Source organism: Dermochelys coriacea, chromosome 21 (assembly GCF_009764565.3).
Source record: "Dermochelys coriacea isolate rDerCor1 chromosome 21, rDerCor1.pri.v4, whole genome shotgun sequence".
Classification (NCBI taxonomy): domain Eukaryota; kingdom Metazoa; phylum Chordata; order Testudines; family Dermochelyidae; genus Dermochelys; species Dermochelys coriacea.
This window is the reverse complement of record NC_050088.1, coordinates 16,489,219-16,510,947: the sequence shown is the minus strand read 5'-3', so window position 1 is coordinate 16,510,947 and position 21,729 is coordinate 16,489,219. Positions and strand designations below refer to the sequence as shown.

The following is a 21,729-nucleotide window of genomic DNA, read 5'->3' as shown; positions in this document are numbered from 1 at the left end:
GGGCTGGGGCACATGACTTACGAAGAGAGGCTGAGGGAACTGGGGTTATTTAGTCAGCAGAAGAGAAGAGTGAGGGGGGATTTGATAGCAGCCTTCAACTACTTGAAAGGGGGGGGTGTCCCAAAGAGGATGGAGTTCGGCTGTTCTCAGTGGTAGCAGATGACAGAACAAGGAGCAATGGTCTCAAGTTGCAGTGGAGGTAGGTCTAGGTTGGATATTTGGAAACACTATTTCACTAGGAGGGCGGTGAAGCACTGGAATGGGTTCCCTAGGGTGGTGGTGGAATCTCCTCCCTTAGAGGTTTTTAAGGCTCGGCTTGAAAAAGCCCTGGCTGGGATGATTTAGTTGGTGTTGGTCCTGCTTTGAGCAGGGGATTAATATGCTATGATTCTAGATGGATTCCGTGGTTGATGCAGAAGTCCCAGAGACAGAGTGCCTCTTGGCAGAGGATTGCGCTCCCCGTTGTCTGTTGATGTAGAACATCGAGGCTGTGTTGTCTGTCAAGACACTGACCACTCTGCCCAATGGGTGAGGTAGGAAGACCACGCATGCTCTGTGCACTGCCCTGAGTTCTTTGACATTTATGTGTAGCATCATTTCCTCTGGGGACCACGTATCCTGGGTCTGGAGAGTGCCGGGGTGCACCCCCCAGCCGAGGTCCGAGGTGTCCGAAACCAACTTGACTGAGTGAGGAGTGCTGACTCTCGTGAGAAGGGTCCCTGAAGAGGGACGGGGAGGTGGGGTGGGAAGGAGGGGTAGAAAGCAACTGAAGGGTGTAACCCCGCACCACCATACTGAGAACCCATCAGTCTGATGTTATAGATGCCATCGCAGGGAGGAAAGGAGAAAGGCAGTTGGCAAAAATAAGAGAGGGAGGATTCTGGGAACAGTCCAGTATCTCTGAAGCACTTAGAGGTACTTAGAGGAGAGTAAAGTGATCAGGAACAGTCAGCATGGATTCTCCAAGAGCAAGTCATGCCTGACTAATCTAATTGCCTTCTATGACGAGATAACTGGCTTGTGGATGAGGGGAAAGCAGTGGACATGTTATTCCTGGACTTTAGAAAAGCTTTTGATATGGTCTCCCACAGTATTCTTGCCAGCAAGTTAAAGAAGTATGGGCTGGATGAATGGACTATAAGGTGGATAGAAAGCCGGCTAGATCGTCAGGCTCAGCGGGTAGTGATCAATGGTTCTATGTCTAGCTGGCAGTCAGTATCAAGTGGAGTGCCCCAAGGGTTGGTCCTGGGGCTGGTTTTGTTCAATATCTTCATAAATGATCGGAAGGATGGCGTGGATTGCACCCTCAGCAAGTTTGCAGATGACACTAAATTGGGAGGAGAGGTAAATATGCCGGAAGGTAGGGACAGGACACAGACGGACCTAGAGGATTGTGCCAAAAGAAATCTGATGAGGTTCATCAAGGACAAGTGCAGAGTCCTGCACTTAGGATGAAAGAATCCCATGCATCGCTACAGACTAGGAACCGAGTGGCTAGGCAGCAGTTCTGCAGAAAAGGACGTAGGGGTTACAGTGGACGAGAAGCTGGATATGAGTCAACAGTGTGCCCTTGTTGCCAAGAAGGCTAACGGCACTTTGGGCTGTATAATGTGACGGGGCAAGGCCAGATGGCTATAGAAAAGTAGTCTTATTGGGATCCGGGAAAGTGGGCGGGCGAAGCCCGTCCACTGCTAAAGGATTCCCCCCCAGCCTAAAAGGGGGATCCACAGGACCAAGATGCCCAAAAAATTCCGGGGGACAACTAATAAAATAACAGGGACAGGAGTGCGGTCAAAGGGTCAAAAGAAGGGAACCTGACGGGGACACCGAGCAGAGAACCCCGGACATCGCACACTGCTCCTCAAAGGCGTCAAGGGAGTCAGAGGACGCCGCCCAGAGGAACTCTGCCCGGATACGTGAACGGACCGAGGATCGGAAATAGGCCCTACAGTCACAGGAGACTCCATCGGCCAACCTCCTCACTCTGGTTTTGTAGATGGCCATTTTAGCTAGGGCCAGGAGGAGGTTGACCAAGAGATCCCGTGACTTTGTGGGGCCACGGATAGGGAGTGCATAAATGAGAAGGTGAGGGGAGAAGTGCAACCAAAAACATAATAAAATATTGGTGAGGAGCCGGAATAGGGGCTGCAGCCTGGCACACTCCAGGTAGACATGTGCCAGGGTATCCCTCACGCCGCAAAAGGGGCAGGTGTCTGGGATTGTGGTGAACCGCGCCAAGTACACGCCCGTGCTCACGGCTCCGTGAAGGAGCCGCCAACTGACATCCCCGGCGGGCTTTGGGACTAAGGTGGAATATAGGCTGGCTCACCGGGGCTCCTCACCCTCCGAAGGTGGCAGGAGGTCCCGCCTTTTTGTATCGGGGCGGGACACGAGGGTGCGGGCGTGAAGGGTGTGGAGCACGAGTGTGTAGAGATGTTTTCTTGGCGCGGTTTGAAAGCAGACCGGCTGTATCTCGTGCAGCCGGCTTCTAGTGAAGGGGTGAAGGGATCGGTTGGGTCCACGGAGCAGGGGTCCAATTAAAAGGTCCGGCGGGCCTGGGGTAGTGGGTGGGCGGGGCGTGCCCTCGTACAGGACCCGGTCGAGATAAACCCGAGCAGCGGGCGGCAAAGCGGCCTTCACCTCCTGAAGTATGCGTTGGGGAGTACAAGGTCTGGAAAGCCCCATGCGCTGAGCGAAGGTTAGGGGATCCAGCCAGTCTCCCCGGTCATAGTCCAGGAGGTCTCCGACTCTTGTGACCTCTGCCAGGACCAAACTCTGGCGCACCGAGCGGGACTCCGCCACCTGCAAACAGAGCTGGGGGTTGTGTAGCAGGGGCTCCGCGAGGAGATCTGCCCCCACGGTGGCCGCCACGGACCTGCTCGTTGTAAAGAGTTTCCAGGTCCGGAGGAGGTCCTGGTAGAAGACCGGCAGCCCGGAGAGGTCTCGCGGAAGACCTCTTGGATGGAGATAAAGGAGCTGCCGGTCGTATCGGAGCCCTCGGAAGCGGCGCAGGAAGGCGTGCGCCAGTATGCTCCACGCAGGACTACCTGCACCATAAAGGAGCCTCTGCAGGGTCTGGAGGCGGAAGACATGGACCTGAGTAAGCAGACATTTGAGGCCCTGCCCTCCCTCCTCCACAGGTAGATGGAGAACCCCTGCAGGGACCCAGTGCAGTCCTGACCAAAAGAACTCCAGAATCGATGTCCGCAGGTTGGTCAGGAAAGCCGGGGCCGGGACCAGGGTGTTGAGCCGGTACCAAAGCATGGACAGGACTAGTTGATTAAGCACTAACGCTCTCCCTTGAAGGGAGAGGCACCGGAGTAGTCCTGTCAATTTCCGGAGCCGCTCTATCACCCCGCCCTCTAAATTCTGCCAGTTCTCCGGCGGAGAGGGATGCGTGGCAGAAAGGTAAACGCCCAGATAGAGCAGCGTGCTCCACCGGATGGCTTGAAGCGCGGGTGGGAGGGAGCTCGCCTGCCGCCAGTCCCCTACCACCAAGCCAGAGCTCTTGACCCAGTTGACCCGCGCAGAGGAGGCTGCTGAATAGATGGCCTGGCAAGCCTCCACCCGCAACAAGTCGCCCAGGTCCTGGACCACAAGGAGCACGTCATCAGCGTACGCCGACAGGACCAGCCGCAGCTCCGGCTCCCTCAGCACCAACCCTGTCAACCTTCTTCGGAGGAGACAGAGGAAGGGCTCGATCGCCAGAGCGTACAGCTGGCCTGAGAGGGGGCACCCCTGCCGTACTCCTCGCCCGAAACTGACCGATTCGGTCAGGGTCCAGTTGAGCCTTACCAGACACTCTGCGGAAGCGTACAGCACCCGGAGAAAGTTCACAAACCTGGGTCCGAAGCCAAACGCCTGCAGAGTGCTCAGGAGATACCCGTGATCCACCCTGTCGAACGCCTTCTCCTGATCTAAGGACAGGAGGGCGAACGACAGACCATCCCTACACCCAAGTTCCAATAGGTCCCGGACCAGATATAGGTTGTCGAAGATGCTGCGGCCCGGGACGGTGTAGGTCTGGTCTGGGTGGACCACGTCCGCCAGCACGGACCCTAGCCTCAGGGAGATGGCTTTTGCCACGATTTTGTAGTCCGTGCTGAGGAGCGAGACGGGACGCCAATTTCGTAAATCGCGGAGGTCCCCCTTCTTCGGCAATAAGGCGAGCACGGCTCGCCTGCACGAAAGAGGGAGGACCCCGCTCTGCAAAGACTCGGCCCAGACGGTGACTAGGTCTGGGCCCAGGACGTCCCAGAACACGCGGTAGAACTCCACGGTCAGCCCGTCCATGCCCGGAGATTTATTGGTGGGCATGCAACGGAGGGCTTCCGAGAACTCGGCCAGAGTGAGAGGCAGCTCTAGCCGGTCTCGGTCGCCCACGCTGACCGTCGGGAGCTCCTCCCACAGCACTCTGCAAGCGTTAGGATCGGTCGGCTCCGGGGAGAAAAGGCTTGCGTAGAAGGCTCTCGCCCTCTCGCACATCTCCACCGGATCCGTGAGGGGGGTGCCATCCTCAGTCAGTAGGCAGATGATATGTTTCTTAGCCCCCCTCTTTTTTTCCAGGGCGTAGAAGAAGCGGGAGCCGCAATCCATCTCCCGAAGGAGACGGATGCGGGATCGAACAAAGGCACCCCGGGCCCGATGGTCCTCGAGGCTCCGGAGCTCCTCCCGCTTCTCCCGGCACGCTCCGCAGAGGGGTGGATCCTCGGGGCTGGCGGCCAGACGCCTCTCCAGCTCTAAGACCTCCCGTTCCAACTGCTCTATCGCTGCATCCCTCCGTCGGCTGGTGCCCCGGGTGTAGTCACGGCAGAAGAGCCGGGCGCGCACCTTCCCTACGTCCCACCACCGCCGTGCCGAGGGAAAGGCACGCCGCTGCCCTCGCCAGGCCAGCCAGAACTCCCGGAAGGACGCCACGAAGCCCGCATCCTCCAGCAAGCTGTTGTTAAAATGCCAATAGGCCGGCCCCGGCCTCTCCGCGCAGAGGGAGGCTGTCACGGTGGCTATGTGATGGTCCGAAAATGGGGCCGGCCGGATGCTGGAGGAGTGGGCTCGTGTAAGATGAAAGCGTGATAAATAAATGCGGTCCAACCGGGAGTGGCGCGACCGATGGGCCTCCACCCGGACAAAGGTGAACGTGGAAGCGTCATCCGGGTGGTGGTCGCGCCAGACATCCACCAGGGAGTGGTGTTCGACTATCTCCTGGAGGACGGCCACGGCGGCCGGGCTCTGCTCGGTTCCCGAGCGGTCCCGTTCCTCAAGGGTGATGTTAAAGTCCCCTCCCAGGACCAGGCACTCCTGAGGATCCAAGGTGCCGAGGAAGGCGGATGCCTGCTGATAGAATTGCAGCCGCTCCGGGCTCGCTGCTGGGGCATAGATGTTGACGAGGTTGACTACGAGCCCCTCCATTTGGACCCGGAGGTGCAGCAGGCGACCCGGCACAGCCTCGGCGACCCCCAGCACCTCGGGCCGTAGGTCGGGGGAGAACAGGGTCGCCACTCCACCCGTATGAACTGTGAGGTGGCTAAAGTAGACCCTGTCCCCCCAATCCAGCCGCCAGCTGTCTTCGGCGGTCGGATCCGTATGGGTCTCCTGCAGGAAAACCACAGAGTACCTCCCCTCTCGAAGGAAGGAGAGCACCTGGGACCTGCGGAGACCCATCTTACAGCCACGGGTGTTCAATGTTGCGATGGTAAAGGGTGCCATGAGGAGGGCTGGGGGGGATCCTCGCCGGCAGGGATGCTCGTGGCTCCCGGCGGGCCGCGTAGCAGTCCGTGACCCACCCCGTAGGTGAGTAAGGAGTCACGGAAGTGGCGGACCCGCTGGTAGGCCGCGGCGCCCTGTCTCCCGGTCCTTTTCCCCTCCCCCATGAGGGCCCTTGCGGCCCGGAGGATTTGATTAAAGTCCCCCCATCGCTGGAGGGCAAGCTGGACTTTGTTGCGGGAGCCACGGACGTCTTCTAGGAACTCCCGCAACTCCTCTCGCAGCGCATGGGGGGCTGGGGTTATGGTCTGGTTGCTTCCCGATGGGGCCCTTGGTACAGTCCCCTGGCCCAGCGGGACGGGCAGACAGGGTGCGGACCCCCGACGGGGCTCCTGATGGGTGGACCTGAATGCTGGGGCGATAGGGGGCGGCGGAGGGAGAATAGCAGCCCCTGGTGGGTCGGGACGGGCAAACACAAAGGCCATTCCCTGGGAGTCATCTGTTGGAAAGGGGAAGGAGACAGTCCCAGGGGTGGCAATAATATCTCGGGAGGTGGGCGGGATAAGGGCAGGGGCAGGGGTAGAGGTGAGAGTCTGGGTCGGGAGAGGGCTCTCACTGATGCCGGGCGCAAGCTCTCTGGTGGATTTGGCAGCCACGGCATCAGGAGGTGGACTTTCTTCTGTAGGGTCCTCTCCCGGAAAGGAGGTCGAATGCTCCTCACCAGCGAGGGATGCCCCTGGTGGCTCAGGTTCCAGCCGCGTGGCACTGGCCGTCGCCTCAACTGGCTCGGCGGCTCTCAGCGGGGTGCCCTCTGCAGCCGGGTTGATGGAGGAGTCCAGGGGCTCCTCGGAGGTGGGAGCAGAAGCAACGGTTACGGGGAGGGAGTATGGGGAAAGGGGGGCTGGAATGAAGTCACCCAGATCGAGGCCCGCTGGCATAGGATCGTCCTCCCCCTGGGTGACCGGGGTCAGACCCAGGGCCTCGATCTTCTCATATATAGAGGGGAAATTATTTTCCGCTACCCCGGGATTCTCCCCGCCGACACCTGACGCGACGGTTACTTCGGGGCACACTGGGGTTTCAGATGGTGCCTCGGGGGTCTTGGAGGGGAGGGACTCCCGTGGAGGGGAGATGCTGCCTTCCAGTGCTGCCACGTCTTCCCCAGCCAGCTCTGGTGGGTGGAACACACCCGTGGGTAGAGCGGAAGGCTCGGCATCGGTGCCCCCCTTCCTGGTCTTCCGGGGGGCCTCCGCGTCAGATGGGAGGAGCGGAGCTCGAGCCTTCCGCTTGCCCCGCTTCCCTTGGACTAGGGCCCAACCCTCCATGGCATCATCCGGGGGCTGGCTAACAGGGGTTGTGTTAGGGGGCAGAGGCGATGGCTCAGGGACTCGAGGGGGTAACAGTGGGGCAGCACAAGGGAGGGAAGATTCCCCTTGGGGCGGGCCCTCTCCCATGCTTGGCGCTGTCCCTGCCGCACCCTCCTCCACAGGCCCCGCCAGATTGTAAGCAGCGGTGGCGGGGTTCTCCCGCTCGTCTGGGCATAGTGGGGGAGGTGCCCCTTGGGTCCGAGCGGGAGCAATGGTGGACTGGGAAGGAGGAGGGGCGGTTTCTGGTGCCGGGCAGCCAGGGGCGTCGGCGATGACGGGGCCGGTGCCCTGCCGGGGCTCGGGGGTCCTGGGTGCCCCTTCTTCCCGGGCCAGGGGGCAGTCCCTCCGGACGTGCCCCAACGCCCGGCAGAGGTAGCACCGGGCCTCCCCCGTGGAATAATGCACCCTGTAACGGGCCCCCTGGTAGGGGACTAGGAAGGATCCCTCGAGTGCCTCTCCGTCACGCGCCGCCGGCGGCAGTTGAAGCTGCACTTGCCGGCGGAAGGAGAGGACGTGACGGAGGGTGGGGTCTTTGCAGCCCAATGGGAGAGGGCTGATGACAGAGATGGGCTTTCCCAAGGTAGAAAGGGCGGGTAACAGGGCGGCATTGGGGAGAAAGGGAGGGACGGAGGTCAGGACCAGGCGGACGCCCAGGTCCTTTCGCGGCTCTAAGGGGACGAACACGCCCCCCACCGCCAGGCCCTTCTCCACCGCCTCCTGGGCGGCGGCCTCCGATGCTAAGAAGAAGACGACCTTGCCATACATTTTGGAGGCCGCCACAATGGCCGTGGGCCCCACCACCCTCGCCAACGCCCGCACATAGGTCTCCACGTGGGGTGAGGCGGGCACCAGGAGGCAACGGACGCCGTGCTTCCTGGTCATGGTGGGAAAGGGGCCCCGGCCGCTATAGATGGTAGCGGAGGCGGTGGGCTGGAGAAATGACGTAGCGGCAGGCGGGGGGGCTGCCGCCACCTGGGCGTATGCTCTGGGGGCCTGGGGAGGGACACCTGCAGAGCTGGTGGAGGGAACAGCGGGGAGGGGCGCCCCAGCTGGAGATGGGGCCGGGGCATCGGGGGCAGCCCCTGCCATGGAGGGCCTGGTCTTTTTAGCAGGGCCCTTCCCCTTCTTCTTCCCCTGGCCCTTCCCGCCAGCTGGGGGGACTCCCCCCAAATCTGAGGGGGTGAGAGACATGGCAGCAGTGGAGGTCACCCCGGTGCCCGTCGCTGCTGGTGCCCCAGCGGGGGCGATAGCAGATGGTTTGGCAGCGGAGGTAGAAGCTTGGGGGGGTGACAGAGGGGCAGGCGGGGGAGGGGGAGCTCGGGCTACTGGAGGGGTCTCACCCGTCTCATCCCCCGCCATCATGAGCAAGGAGGAAAGGGGGGACACCAAAAGGAGGAGGGGAGAGGGGAAGCAGGTCGACCACTCCTCCCCGCTAGGCTGCAGGCAGGGGAGGAGGGCGCCAAAAGGGGTGGGCTGGACGGGGGGCAATCAGGGGTTAGGGGTCAGTCACCGACACAAGGTGGAAATTCCGTCTCCTCTTGGTGCACTATGGGGGGGGGGATTCAACAACATTGAGGGTGCAGTGAAGAGGGTTGCAACTAAAAAGGGGAATTGCACAAGCGCATGGGAGGGGGCATGGGCACACGGAGCGAGGGGCTAAGCGGTCTGGGGGTAGAACAGGGAAACCAAGGGGCTAGCTTCAGAGGCTGGGGCGGGGCAAACAAACAAAGGCTGCAGAAGGAAATGGGCGGGGCAGGCAAACAAACTGAAGCTAGTAAGGGGGGCTGGAGCAAAAGAGGAGGCAAAGCAAGTGGCAAATGGGGCAGGTAGTAAAGGGCAAAGCTGGGGGGTAGGCAGTCCAGGGGGGCACATGTGCCCATGTGCACTTGCACAAGTCTTTTTTAGCTTGCTGCTGCTTCTGGCCCAAAGGGTGGAAAATAGGGCGTGGCAAGCCAAGCAAGCAGCTGAGTCCAGAGGCAGGAGCTGAGGCAGATGGTATACAGCCAGTGGGGGTGGTGTAGAGGGCAGCGGTGGTGGTAATAGTGGTGGGGGTTGGGGGGGGGGCACACAGATGGATCGGGGGGCAGCTCCACGCCACACCCCCTGTGTCCCTACAAACACAGTCAAGACCCCCACCACAAGAGCACAATTTGAAAATTACTCAGTCTTAGGGTCCCCTCCACGGTGGTCTGCAAAGTCTCTAGGTGCTGCCCCACTGGCAGATGATCCTCTTCTCCTCCTCCTCGGGCTTCAGCAGCTCCAGGCAGCGGCCTCTGCAGCAGCAGCAGCTCCAGGAACTCCAGGTGGTCGTCCAGGCAGGCAGAATGGACCCCTCTCAGGTGGTGGTGGTGGTGGTGGTATCCACAACAGCAGTGGCTGGGGTCCCTCACTCCTTCTCTCTGAGGAGTGGGCTAGCAGCCCCCTCCCCACCCCAGGGCTGCAGTTGGAGCAGTAGCAGTACCCAAGAGTGGGGGGTCCAGCAGCCAAGTAGCAGAGAATGGGGGGTGTCTGTCCCAGCCAGGGGAGCAGCTGGAGCAGCAGGGAGAGCTTAGGGCCTAGCAGCAGCAGGAGTAGCAGCTTCCCACCTCCCTCCAAGCTAGAAGGCTATGGGAGAGCCGTGGGAGGGAGAGAGAGAGAGAGATTAGCTCCAGGCTAAAGAAATCCCTGGTACCAGGATAAGTGAAATGGCAGCTGCTCCAGGTCAATTAAGTCACCTGGTGCCAATTAAGAACTTTCCAGAAGGCAGGGAGAAGGCTAGGTTGATTGGGACACCTGAAGCCAATCAGAAGCTGGCTGAAACTAGTTAAAAGCCTCCCAGCCAGTCAGGTGGGGGTGCACGTCAGGAGCTGTGAGAGGAAGTTGGGCTGTTGGAGAGGCTGAGCAGTACACACCATATCAGGCACAAGGAAGGAGGTCCTGAGGTAAGGGTGAAGTGGAGCTTGAGGAATGGAGGGCTGTTGTGGGGGAAGTAGCCCAGGGAATTGTACATATTATGTTTCTAAAAGGTCAGCTACCATAGCTGATACTATTGGGGTCCCTGGGCTGGAGCCCGGAGTAGCGGGTGGGCCCGGATTCCCCCCCTCCCCACACCTTTACCCCCTGATTAATCACTGAGATTGGGAGACAACAGAGACTGTGCAAGGGAGGATAACTTCTCCTCACCTCCCTCACTGGCTTAGGATGAAAATGGCTCAGTAGACTGTGACCCTTGTCTCTAGAGAAAGAAGGGTTACATGGAGGGTCACAGTGAGCCTCTGAGGGTAACAAAATCCACCAGGAAACGCGGGACTCACGGAGGCAAGGACAGAGCTTTGTCACAATAAGTAGAAGCATTGCCAGCGGATTGAGGGACATGATCATTGCCCTCTATTCAGCATTGGTGAGGCCTCATCTGGAGTACTGTGTCCAGTTTTGGGCCCCACACTACAAGAAGCATGTGGAAAAATTGGAAAGAGTCCAGGGAAGGGCAACACAAATGATTACGGGACTGGAGCACATGATTTATGAGGGGAGGCTGAGGGAACTGGGATTATTTAGTCTGCAGAAGAGAAGAATGAGGGGGGATTTGATAGCTGCTTTCAACTACCTGAAAGGGGGTTCCAAAGAGGATGGATCTAGACTGTTCTCAGTGGTAGCAGATGACAGAACAAGGAGCAATGGTCTCAAGTTGCAGTGGGGGAGGTTTAGGTTGGATATTAGGGAAAGCTTTTTCACTGGAATGGGTGACCTAGGGAGGTGGTGGAATCTCCTTCCTTAGGGGTTTTTAAGATCAGGCTTGACAAAGCCCTGGCTGGGATGATTTAGTTGAGGTTGGTCCTGCTTTGAGCAGGGGGTTGGACTAGATGACCTCCTGAGGTCCCTTCCAACCCTGATATTCTATGATTCTACGTCGTCCTCGGGCATACCCTCAAAACAAGCACTTGCCCGCCTGCTTATTGTGGGCTGAGCTTGACTGAGTGGCCTGCAAAGATTGTTGGCTAGGACACCGCTGGTAGCCTCTGGATTTCTTACGGGGAGTCTCCTGGCGAGGCTTGCTCCCCTGGCCCTGAGGCTGTCGTGGCTTGAACCGCTTGTGGGCAGGGCTGGGAACATACATGTGGGGTCCTTGTGCCTGAGACTTCGTGCACCGGAGGAGGGTGGGACAGAGGGGCTGCTGGTCTCTACGAGGCTCTGGACACTAAGGGGGTGGCCAGAGAGGGCTGGGTGAACCACCATGGGTTCCATGGGTACCATGGGGCTGGTTTCAGTGCCGACAATGTAGTCAGTACCAGAGCTTGTCCCACTGTCAGGGAACCTCGCTCCGAACCAGGGCTGGGTCCTGAGCGGTCGCTGCCAGGTGACCAGGACAGAGCGGAACGGTGGCTCTGCCCTGACTGATGCCTGCCTGGCGTCCGATCTGGAGTGAGGTCTTGGGCATCGGTGACATTCAACGGATCTGCGATGGCCTAAAGCTGGCGATCTGCATCTCGAACTTGACGAATGGTACTGGGATGAGGAGCGGGACTGGGAGTTGGAACGGGCCAGGTGCTGGGAAGAGCCCACCCATGGTGATGCCCTCCTAGGGGATCGGTGACAGTCTAAGGAATGGTAGAGTCGATCCTTCAATGGTCCTTGGAGTGGTACCATGGTCTTGCAGATACTGGGTGCCAGGACCTGTACTCCTGCTGGGGGGCACATGCCTCCAGAGGTCTGCACCTGGTGGCTGGCGAGCTGCACCTCGAGCCTCGCTGCCTGTGCCCAAGGTCTGGGGACTGAAGGGGGCTGCACTGTGTCTGCCTTTCACAGTCAGAGGCGCCACGGGTACGAGAGGGTGAGCGCTGGCAGAACGTCCCCCGCGACGGGGAACGATGCTGCTGAGGTAGGGACCATGACAGTCTGAACATGGGTTTACCTCATGACCGGGAAACTGCAGGAGCCGGTGTGGGCAGCACCGGGAGCGTCATGATCTCCTGTGTCACCTGCAGGGCCTCCGGCGTGGACAGTACCCGGAGCTGGCAGAGGCCTCTGCCATTATCCGGGGTGGCTGGTGGGGAGTGGGCTGGGGTACCCTGCTCAACCGGAGCTTGGGCCCGAGATCCCGACCGGGGTGAAGAGCTGCCTGGCACGGGACCTTGCTCGCACCCAGTCTTATCCTTTCCCTTGTGGGAGGTAGGAGACCGACCTCGCACCGTCTTCTTGGCCGGAGCAATGGATGGGGCCCGGTGCCGTCCAGTGGACGGTCCCAGTGGGGTGCTGCGTACCGAGGTCACGGTAGTCGGAGCATTGCTCCGGTGCCGGGGTGAGAGCCAACTCCATCAGGAACGCTCTTAAATGAATATCGTGCTCCTTCTTAGTCCTTGGCTTGAAGGAGTTGCAAATTTTGCACTTTTCACTAATGTGCCCTTTGCCCAAGCAAGGCAGACAGCTGCTGTGTGGATCGCGGACGGGCATGGGCCTCTTGCAGCGATCACAGGGCTTAAAGCCTGGGGACTGGGTCATGCCCCGTCCTGAGGCAAAGTCCTGTTCGAGACCCACGAAGTCTCTAACTATAGCGAAGGGATTTACTAACACTAACAGAAAACTCTAGACACTATAAAACAAGGATTAACGAGTTCGTACGAACAAGAAAGCAACAGCGCGAGCTGAAGCCTCAACAGTTCCAGCAACGTCACTGGCAGCAAGAAGGAACTGAGGGTGGGGGGAGCCGGCGATGCCCATATACCGTGGCGTGTGCATGCCACTCCAGGGGGCACTAGAGCCGGTCCCTTAAGGACACTGCTGAGGGAAAAAACGTCCAGCACCCGGTGCATGTGGCAGACACACCCCAAGGTTGAATGGACATGAGTAAGCACTCGAAGTAGTAACAGCCCCATGAACAATGCTGGGGTGGGAAAGCGGGTTCCAGTCCCAGCGATCACGGGCAGCATTCTGGGGGCAGGAGACTCCAGCGACAGATCTGAGACAGACCCAGGGCCCAGCACCGCTGCCTTGCGGTCAGAGCTAGGCCCAGGCCAGGGAAATGGGCAGAACCTGTGGGGTTTATTTGTATTTCAGCACATTACTGGGGACTGCAAAGTGGTTCATTGTAACCCTGCAGGTAAGAACATTGTAATCCTACGTCAGCAGGGCAGGGGGTGCAGCAGGCGGGGCTAGGGGTATTAGCACAGATGAGGGAGGGCGCCAGGGCTGTCAGTTTACACCACACAGCTGCTAGGTACTGAGATAGCCTTGGGTGCCATGCATCAGGGATCTGAAAGCAAGAAGATTCCTGGTGTAACTGCTTCCCCACTGGCTAGATGGAGGAACTGCTCAGCGTGGGAAAACAGGTTTCAGAGTAGCAGCCATGTTAGTCTGTATTCGCAAAAAGAAAAGGAGTACTTGTGGCACCTTAGAGACTAACAACTTTATTTGAGCATAAGTTTTCGTGAGCTACAGCTCACTTCATCGGATGCATTTGGTGGAAATGCAGTGGGGAGATTTATATACACACACAGAGAACATGAAACAATGGGTTTTATCATACATACTGTAAGGAGAGTGATCACTTAAGATGAGCTGTTACCAGCAGGAAGGGGATGGGGGGAAGGAGGAAAACCTTTTATGGTGATAATCAAGGTGGGCCATTTCCAGCAGTTAACAAGAATGTCTGAGGAATAGTGGGGGGTGGGGTGGGGGGGAGAAATAACATGGGGAAATAGTTTTACTTTATGTAATGACCCATCCACTCCCAGTCTCTATTCAAGCCTAAGTTAATTGTATCCAGTTTGAAAATTAATTCCAATTCAGCAGTCTCTCATTGGAGTCTGTTTTTGAAGCTTTTTTGTTGAAGAATAGCCACTCTCAGGTCTGTAATCGAGTGACCGGAGAGATTGAAGTGTTCTCCGACTGGTTTTTGAATGTTATAATTCTTGATGTCTGATTTGTGTCCATTTATTCTTTTACGTAGAGACTGTCCAGTTTGACCAATGTACATGGCAGAGGGGCATTGCTGGCACATGATGGCGTATATCATATTGGTAGATGCGCAGCCTCTGATAGTGTGGCTGATGTGATTAGGCCCTATGATGGTGTCCCCTGAATAGATATGTGGACAGAGTTGGCAACGGGCTTTGTTGCAAGGATAGGTTCCTGGGTTAGTGGTTCTGTTGTGTGGTGTGTGGTTGCTGGTGAGTATTTGCTTCAGGTTGGGGGGCTGTCTGTAAGCAAGGACTGGCCTGTCTCCCAAGATCTGTGAGAGTGAGCTGTAGCTCACGAAAGCTTATGCTCAAATAAATTTGTTAGTCTCTAAGGTGCCACAAGTACTCCTTTTCTTTTTTGCGAATACAGACTAACACGGCTGCTACTCTGAAATCTTCAGGATAGGTTGTAGATCTCAGACAGAGATAAACACCTACAAGATCTCTATCATGCATTCTTACAATTACAATACCCACCTGCTGAAGTGAAGAAACAGACTGATAGAGCCAGAAGAGTACCCAGAAGTCACCTACTACAGGACAGGCCCAACAAAGATAATAACAGAACGGCACTAGCCATCACCTTCAGCCCCCATCTAAAACCTCTCCAACGCATCATCAAGGATCTACAACCTATCCTGAAGGACGACCCATCACTTCAATCTCTCCGATCACTCGGTTACAGTCTGTCCTCCAGCCCTTTGTTCACTGCAGCTCTGGGGACAGGCATGCAAGGAGTGTGTGTGAGATCAGCGAATGCTGTGGGGAGTGAGGAGCTCTTGGGAACATTAGCGGTTTCTCCAAATCCCTGCTGGCAAACTGGGTTGGGAAAGTGGGGCCCAGAGGTGCTGGTGGCTTGCAAATGGCCTGCATCTAAACTGGGAAAGGAACCCAGGAGTCCGGACTCCAAGACCACATAACCACAAGACCAGCGTCCCCACTGCCACTCCATCAGCACCCCAGCAGCGTTTCTGCTCATCCTAACAGTCAAAGCAAGTGGGCTCAAAGGCTCGCCTCTGATCTGGGGAGCTGGTGACAGCTGCTGCCCCCAGCAACGGCACAGGGGACGGGCACCCACCTTGTAAGTGAAGGACTTTATCTTGCCAAAGAGAGACTTCTTGCTGGTGAATATCAGATCATCTTCCACATCTTCCCCCTCCATAATGGCACAGCTGTCGGCGGCTGGCAGCTCACTGTCCTTGGCAGTCGAGTTCATCACCAGCTTGGAATATTTATACTCCAATCTTCAGGGGAAGGAAGAGCAGAATGGATGGCACGGGCCCTTTGTGTGAGCACCTCAGAGCTATACACAAAGGGATCTGTGTAGTGTAAGGCCCTGGTTTTCAGAGGGTGTGGGGTGGTAAAACCATCAAAAGATCTGGGGTGCAGTAAAAATGGGGGATGCAGACACTGATTTCCCTGGGACAGGCAGGCTGCCCCTCTCTGGCAGCTCTGGGAGCAGTGGCTCCTGGCAGCCCTTGCCTGCAGCTCCCTGGGGGCATCCTGCTGAGGTTTGTGCAAGCGGGTGAGACATGCTGTATTCTCCAGGGTGCGGAGGCCAGGCAGCCACTTGAGTTGGTAGGTCGGGGCATCAGGAGGTGGTAGCAGCCGAGCCCGGGATCCAGCAACAGGGAGCGAGCTGTGAGGGAGTGATTGTGTGGGCTCAACGGGGGGAGGTGTCCAGAGAGATTTGTATCCAGCCCGCAGCAAGTGGGTCTGTCCCTGGCAGGGTCCCATGTCCAGCAGACTGAACTAGGTATCGAACCGTGTGACCTCTCTGGAGACTGCAATGAAGAGGTAGTTCCTGTGCTAGGCATACAGGGCACAGCTTTCCTCTCCCAGCTACCGGCTGAGCAGCCACCTGGAGCCATCCGCTCATCTAAGCTGGGAGTCAATTGGATGGGACACCCCAGAGGAGGTGGTGCTGGCCAGCCGGGGTCACTCCTCCCTGGGAATCAGGACTAACCCCAGGGGAAGAGCCAGGCAGCAGCCCTCTAACAGGGTGGCAGCTACTCACTTTTGGTTTTTCTTCCAGAAGTAGCAGGTCATGACAGTCAGCAGGACGGCTGCGCAGGTCCCGGCCGAGATCCCCACCTTGAGCCAGAAATCCATGGTTTTGCAGATGCTGACTCTCTGCTCTGGGAGGGGGATGCCGCCTGCACAGAGCTTCGGCTCCCGCCACACGTATGTGGTTCTCTGTAGGGGGAAAACAGCCATGCCCCCCCTTCAGTCCCACACAACGTCCCAGGAGTGTGGGGGTGAAGCCAGGCCCCCGGAGCAGCACTCCACCTGGTCAGCACCATGACGAAGGGAGTCTGCTCCTGCTGGGGCAGCCCTGGCAGGACCACACCCAGTAGCTCTGGACTTGCTGTCCACTCCCTTCAGGCCCTGCCGGACCATTGCCCACCACCTCAACAGCTCCCAATTCACCCTGACCTCCACTTGGAGACAAGGACTGGGAAAGGGCATTGATTCCCAGGGACTTGTGGGAATTTCCCATGGAATTGGGGGAGTCTGGCCGCTGCCATAGGCGCCAACTTTTCCTGGTACTGGTGGGTGCTCGCCCCTGGCCCTGCCTCATCCCCATTCCAACCCCTTCCCTGCTCCAACTTTGCCTCCTCCCTGCCCCTATGGGACTCCTTCCCCAAATCCCCGCCCCAGCCCCACCTCCTCCCCTGAGTGTGCCACGTTCCCACTCCTCCCCCTCCCTCCCACAGCTGTTTGGCAGCAGCAAGCGCTGGGAGGAGAAGCAGGGAAGGCGCACTTAGGGGAAGAGGTGGAGGCGAGCTGCGGTGGGGAGCTGCTGGTGGGTGCAGAGCACCCATCAATTTTTCCCTGTGGGTGCTCCAACCCTGGGAGTCGGTGCCTATGGCCTCTGCTACAAACCCTCTAGGCGCCCTGAAGACCTGCTGGGCTCTCCCACAATGCTTTAGGTCACTGGGGACTAAGAATCCTGCAGCAGCATCACTGCAATGCTGCGTGCAGCTAGTGTGACACAGGGCACGGCTGCTGCCGGGAACAACACGACAAGGGTGGGCTCCCTGCATTGCTGGCGCAAGCCCATCAGCTCGCTTACCAACCGCTCGCTTCTCCCTGCAGCTGGACGCTCCCCTCCCCGCCCCAGCCCATGGAGACGCAGCTCCATCGTGTGAGAGCTCACCTGTATCCCGCCAAGGCAGGCACTGACGATGGCGTGGTAATCGTAGGCGGAACAGAGGGGGCAGGCTGCGGAGGTCTCCCACAGGAAGTGAAACGTGCACCCATCACATGTCCCATCGGGGCATTTACTGTCAGGAGAGATGAGGAGGATCCTGAGCCGCCAGACCCCGTCGCTGCCTGCAGCACCGTATGACCAGGCAGGGCTGCAAGCGAGCTGCGGCGTGACCCCAGGCACAGCGTGTTTAGTGTCCAAGCCCTGAGGCCTGGCTGGCAGCTGAGCTGGGCTCTCTCTGGCTTGGGCACATCCTGCCGGCCACTTTCCACCACCAGTCACACCCTGGTGGCGCACCAGGCTAGCCAGGCCACAATGTAGCTCTGCCCTGGATCGTCACTAATAGATGTGATGCAGGAACTACCCCGGCTGGCTCACCCAGGGCCGGACAGCGCCCAGGAGGCTAACGGGAGTGAAGAGCAAAGAGAACTGGCTGTAGTCCCTCCCGTGGTCAGCAGCTCGGACGCACTCACCCAGGGAGCCGGCACGCAGGGACACATGCACAGAGGAACACCACAGCACCCCTGGAAGGTGGCAGAGCCATGGGGGAAGCTCCCTACTGCGACAGCAGATTGGGACAGGCTGGGCCATGTTCTGCAAACCCGGCTCTAGTTTAGTTACAGAACCCAGCACAGAAACAGCCTCCCAAATCCTTGTGCACATTCAGACAGCCCGGGAACCAAGTGTGCCGCTGAGTTGGGCTGGCTCTGTTTCTTAGTGCCCAGGCACGGAGGTGCCAGGTGCCCACACCTTCAGTGGATGCCAATGGGAAACATGCTTAGGACTTCTGAGAAACAGGCCCGAGGGTCTCAATTTGGCCACCCAAACTCAGCAGCCATTTGTGAAAATGCAGCTGTTTCTATGCACGGCAAGATCACAGAGTGGTGGGTTTGGAGAGGAACTGTGAGCTCTGTGCCCAGCAAGCACCAGGCACAGCCCAAATCCAGGAGCTGGGCTGGAAATGCTGATCTGTTTCTGAACAGCAGGCCTGAATGGCACCAGAGGAGAAGGGGACCTGACAGCGGCTGGGGAAGAGACACAGGTCAGGCCCGGGGGGAGTGCACAGGGCCTGGCACTGCCCCAGCACAGTCCAGGGGAGCTTGGCTGAGAAATGCAGGAGCAGGGCCAGTTTGGACCCAGGGCAGCCAGCTGGCCTCAGCCTAGCTCACAGATTTGAAAGCAGCCTTCAGGTTGAGCCAGCTGCTGCCCAGGGAAAGAATCTGGCTGTCCTGTGCAGGGTCGGGAGAGCCCATTCCACACCATCTGCATCCGCAGTCCCAGCCTGCCCATCCTCCCTTGCCGGGGATCCTCCACAAGCAACACCCTGCAGTGGAGGCAGCTGGCATTTGGGCTGGGGATGCTTCGGCAAGGTGGCCTGAAGCTCATTCTCAGCAGGAGGAGAGGGGGGAGGCCCAGAGACTGCAGCTCCCAGCATGCAACACTCCACCTTGAGCCATGGGGCTGGGCCAGCTGGTTTTCTCAGACATTTTGCACTACTACCAAGACAGGCTCCTCCCCTCTGGGGGGTGGCGCTAGTGCAGGGAGGGCTCCTCGGGCCAGCTCAGCCAGCTCACAGTGGGTCTGGATGCCGCAGGGTGGTTGAAGCAATGGCACCTTGTCTACACTAGGGCTCCTGTTGTTGGTGCCACATGTAGGGCTGCATGACCGGGAGCAGTGCTGCTGGGGGCTTTCAGAAGGCTGAAGGCAGCTGGCTCCATAGCGTGCCTATTGGACACAGCTCTTGGCAAGCTGCCACTGCAACCTGTTGCTGGGCAAACTATGGGCACCAAACGGATCAACACCCTGTGTTGCAAACAGCCCAGGGCCTGGCAGCCTGTCCTTCACATTACTCCTTCTCTGAGCTGTTCTGCCTTTACTGAGCCAGCGAGCCTGCCCAGAGAGAGGTGGGGGCCCCACAGTGCACAGCAGCCCTGGCACTTACCTTGGCACAGACAGGGCTCCGGAGCCTGTCTTCAGGGGGTCACATCGCAGGCGGATGGCTGTGGCCCGCCCAGAGCTGCAGGACTGGGTCACGTCATTGGACCTGCAGGTTAGAAAATGCACTGCACTTAGCAAGGCCTCTGGTCTAGTGTGAATGCTCAGCATGGCCCAGCACTTCACAAGGCAGGTCCTGTGGGACCTGGCTACCAACCAGGTCACACAGCGGGGGTGGGGAGAAGATCCTTGAGCCTTCTTCCCCCAGCCCCAGGGGACCGTGGATATGACTGTGGTTCCCTTGCTCTCTGGAGTGGGGAAGGGCGGTCCTGCACTGTTCCCTGAGGGCCTGGCAAAGGCTCCGCATGGAGCTGGCCACAGCCCTCTGAGCTTGGAGCTGCACTTGGCAATGCTGAGCTATGCAGGTGGCGACAGCGGGCAGGGACTAGGGCGCCTGCCCCCCTGCACTTCAGGCCCCCGTTACCTGTAGAAGAAGATCACATCGGTCAGCCCCGTGTTCTCGGGGGCGAAGTGCTCAGGTAAGGAGGTGATATTGTCCATGGTTGTTTCTGTCGTCACCCCTGAAATGACACCCAATCGGATGAGGATCCTAGCACAGAGTGGCTCCACTCCCAGCGCTCGCACTGGACCACGGGGACGCAGGGCGGGCTCCCAGCACTGCCGAGAGACATGCACAGTGGGCTGGTCCGTGCCTGCCTCCCCTGCCCACTCGCCCTAGATCAGCAAGCCACCTGGGGCTCCTTATGGCTGGTGTGTGAGCACCAGGAACAGACAATCTGCAGGTGATGCTAAGCCCCAGTAAAACCACCGCAGCCCCCTGCCCGCAGCGATGCCCTTCGGGTTGCAGCATGGTCACAGCACCAGGGGGGCCAGCTGCTCAGAGGCAGCAGCAGCCACTGCTTGCTACCCACTGTGCAGGAGCCTGCCCCTGCCGAGCCCTGTGCACAGGCTGGTGCTGCTGGTGGGGGCTGAGTGCCCCGGTGCCCCTCTCCTCCCATGGGGAGCACAGAGACGTGCCAGCAGCCAGCTGCTTCCGGGAGCAGTGTGGGGCCATGGCATGCAGGCAGCCTGCCTGAGCCCTGCTGTGCCGCCAGCTGGGAGCCACCTGTGGTGAGCTCCTCCTGGCCAGAGCCTGCCCCTCGCACCCCCTCCCATATCCCAACCCCCTGCCCCAGGTCAGACCCCCCTCCTGCACCCAAACTCCCTCCCAGACCCTGCACCCCTGCCCCAGGTCAGAACCCCCTCCTGCACCCAAACGCCCTCCCAGACCCTGCACCCTAACCCCCTGCCGCAGGTCAGAACCCCCTCATGCACCCAAACTCCCTCCCAGATCCTGCACTCCCTCCTGCACCCCAACATTTTGCATGTGATGCGGCTCTCCGAATATTTTGGTCGAAGACAAAAACAAAAAAATGGCTCTTCTTCTTTGAAAGGTTGCCGACCCCTGCTCTAGAGTCTCTTAAGATGTGGAGGGATTTCTCAGTTTTCTTGGCAAACTTGGTTTGATCCCTGGAATGGAAGGCCCTCGAACGTAGTTTGGACTTCCCTCAGAAATCCTAACAGTTGAAACCAGGAAGCCCTCCTCATGACCACTGCCATGGAGATGGAGCAAGTAGCTGTATCAGCAGCATACAAAGAAGCCTAGGGACGTCTTTGCAAGCAGTTGGCCCTTAGCAATGATTGCCTGAAACTTCTCCTTCCAATCCATTAGAAGATGCTCAGCAAAGGCATCTTAGTATGGCTATACTTTGCCATGAGGGCTTGGTAACTGGCGATCCTGCACTGAGCATGACTTACAGCCAGATAAATCAAGATGCTTAAAATCTTTGCCGCGTGGCGTGGACTTGGGGTGGTGCTGGCTGCTGTGTTTGTTCACAGCATCAAGCTCACAGGAGTTTCAGGGGGATGTGAAAATAAAAAGTCCGAGTCCTTGGAGGGAACATTGTGTTTTGGGTTTGCTCTCTTACAGTGGCTGGGCCATGCCATGTTATTTCTGCTGGGTCCACGAAGGCCTCATGGATGGGTAATGTGACATGGGCAGGGGTGGTGGTGTGCAGGCTGTCAAGTAGTTTATGCTGCGACTCCTTAAGCAGGAGTCTGCCACCCTCTTAATAAGGTCCTGAAATGGTTTAAAATCAGCAGCCCAGGACATGGCAGTAGGTTTGTCAGGGGAAGATGGAGAAATGTTGGTCATAAGGAGTAATCTCTTTGTCCAGTCTCGCTTCCTAGTCCTCAAAGCTCTCGTCCTTTGGATCAGCAGCCTGAGAGAGAAACGTTGGTGGGGAGTCTCTTCTCTTCTCCTGGTGAGAAGCACTAGGAGCCCTCAAAAACTGCTGACAATAAGCCACCCAAGGATCCAAGTAGGGCCACTGAGGTGGTGCAAAAGCCATGGGTGGGGCACCCAAGGGTGTCCATACCAACTGGGTGGGGCTTGTCTCTCATGAGGGTAAGAGATCTCAGGAAGGCAGGCTCATTGGTAGCCGAAAGGAGAGTCTTGGACAGAATGTGGGAGACTGATGAAAAATCCCCAATCATCGTCTTCCTCTTCATCGTTGGG

The 21,729-nt window shown here is 58.4% G+C and overlaps 1 protein-coding gene across 2 annotated transcripts in view; it reads right to left on the bottom strand.

The window, feature by feature from the left end:
• ELAPOR1 (endosome-lysosome associated apoptosis and autophagy regulator 1) overlaps positions 1 to 21,729 on the bottom strand; it is a 114,802-nt gene that overhangs the window by 4,740 nt on the left and 88,333 nt on the right. For both annotated transcript variants that reach the window (XM_038380212.2, XM_038380214.2), the window contains exons 17-21: positions 19,636 to 19,732; positions 19,159 to 19,260; positions 17,166 to 17,292; positions 16,023 to 16,201; positions 15,084 to 15,249 (exon numbers count right to left, since the gene is read on the bottom strand). In XM_038380212.2, coding sequence (XP_038236140.2) covers positions 15,084 to 15,249; positions 16,023 to 16,201; positions 17,166 to 17,292; positions 19,159 to 19,260; positions 19,636 to 19,732 — 671 coding nt within the window. The remainder of the gene's footprint in view (positions 1 to 15,083; positions 15,250 to 16,022; positions 16,202 to 17,165; positions 17,293 to 19,158; positions 19,261 to 19,635; positions 19,733 to 21,729) is intronic.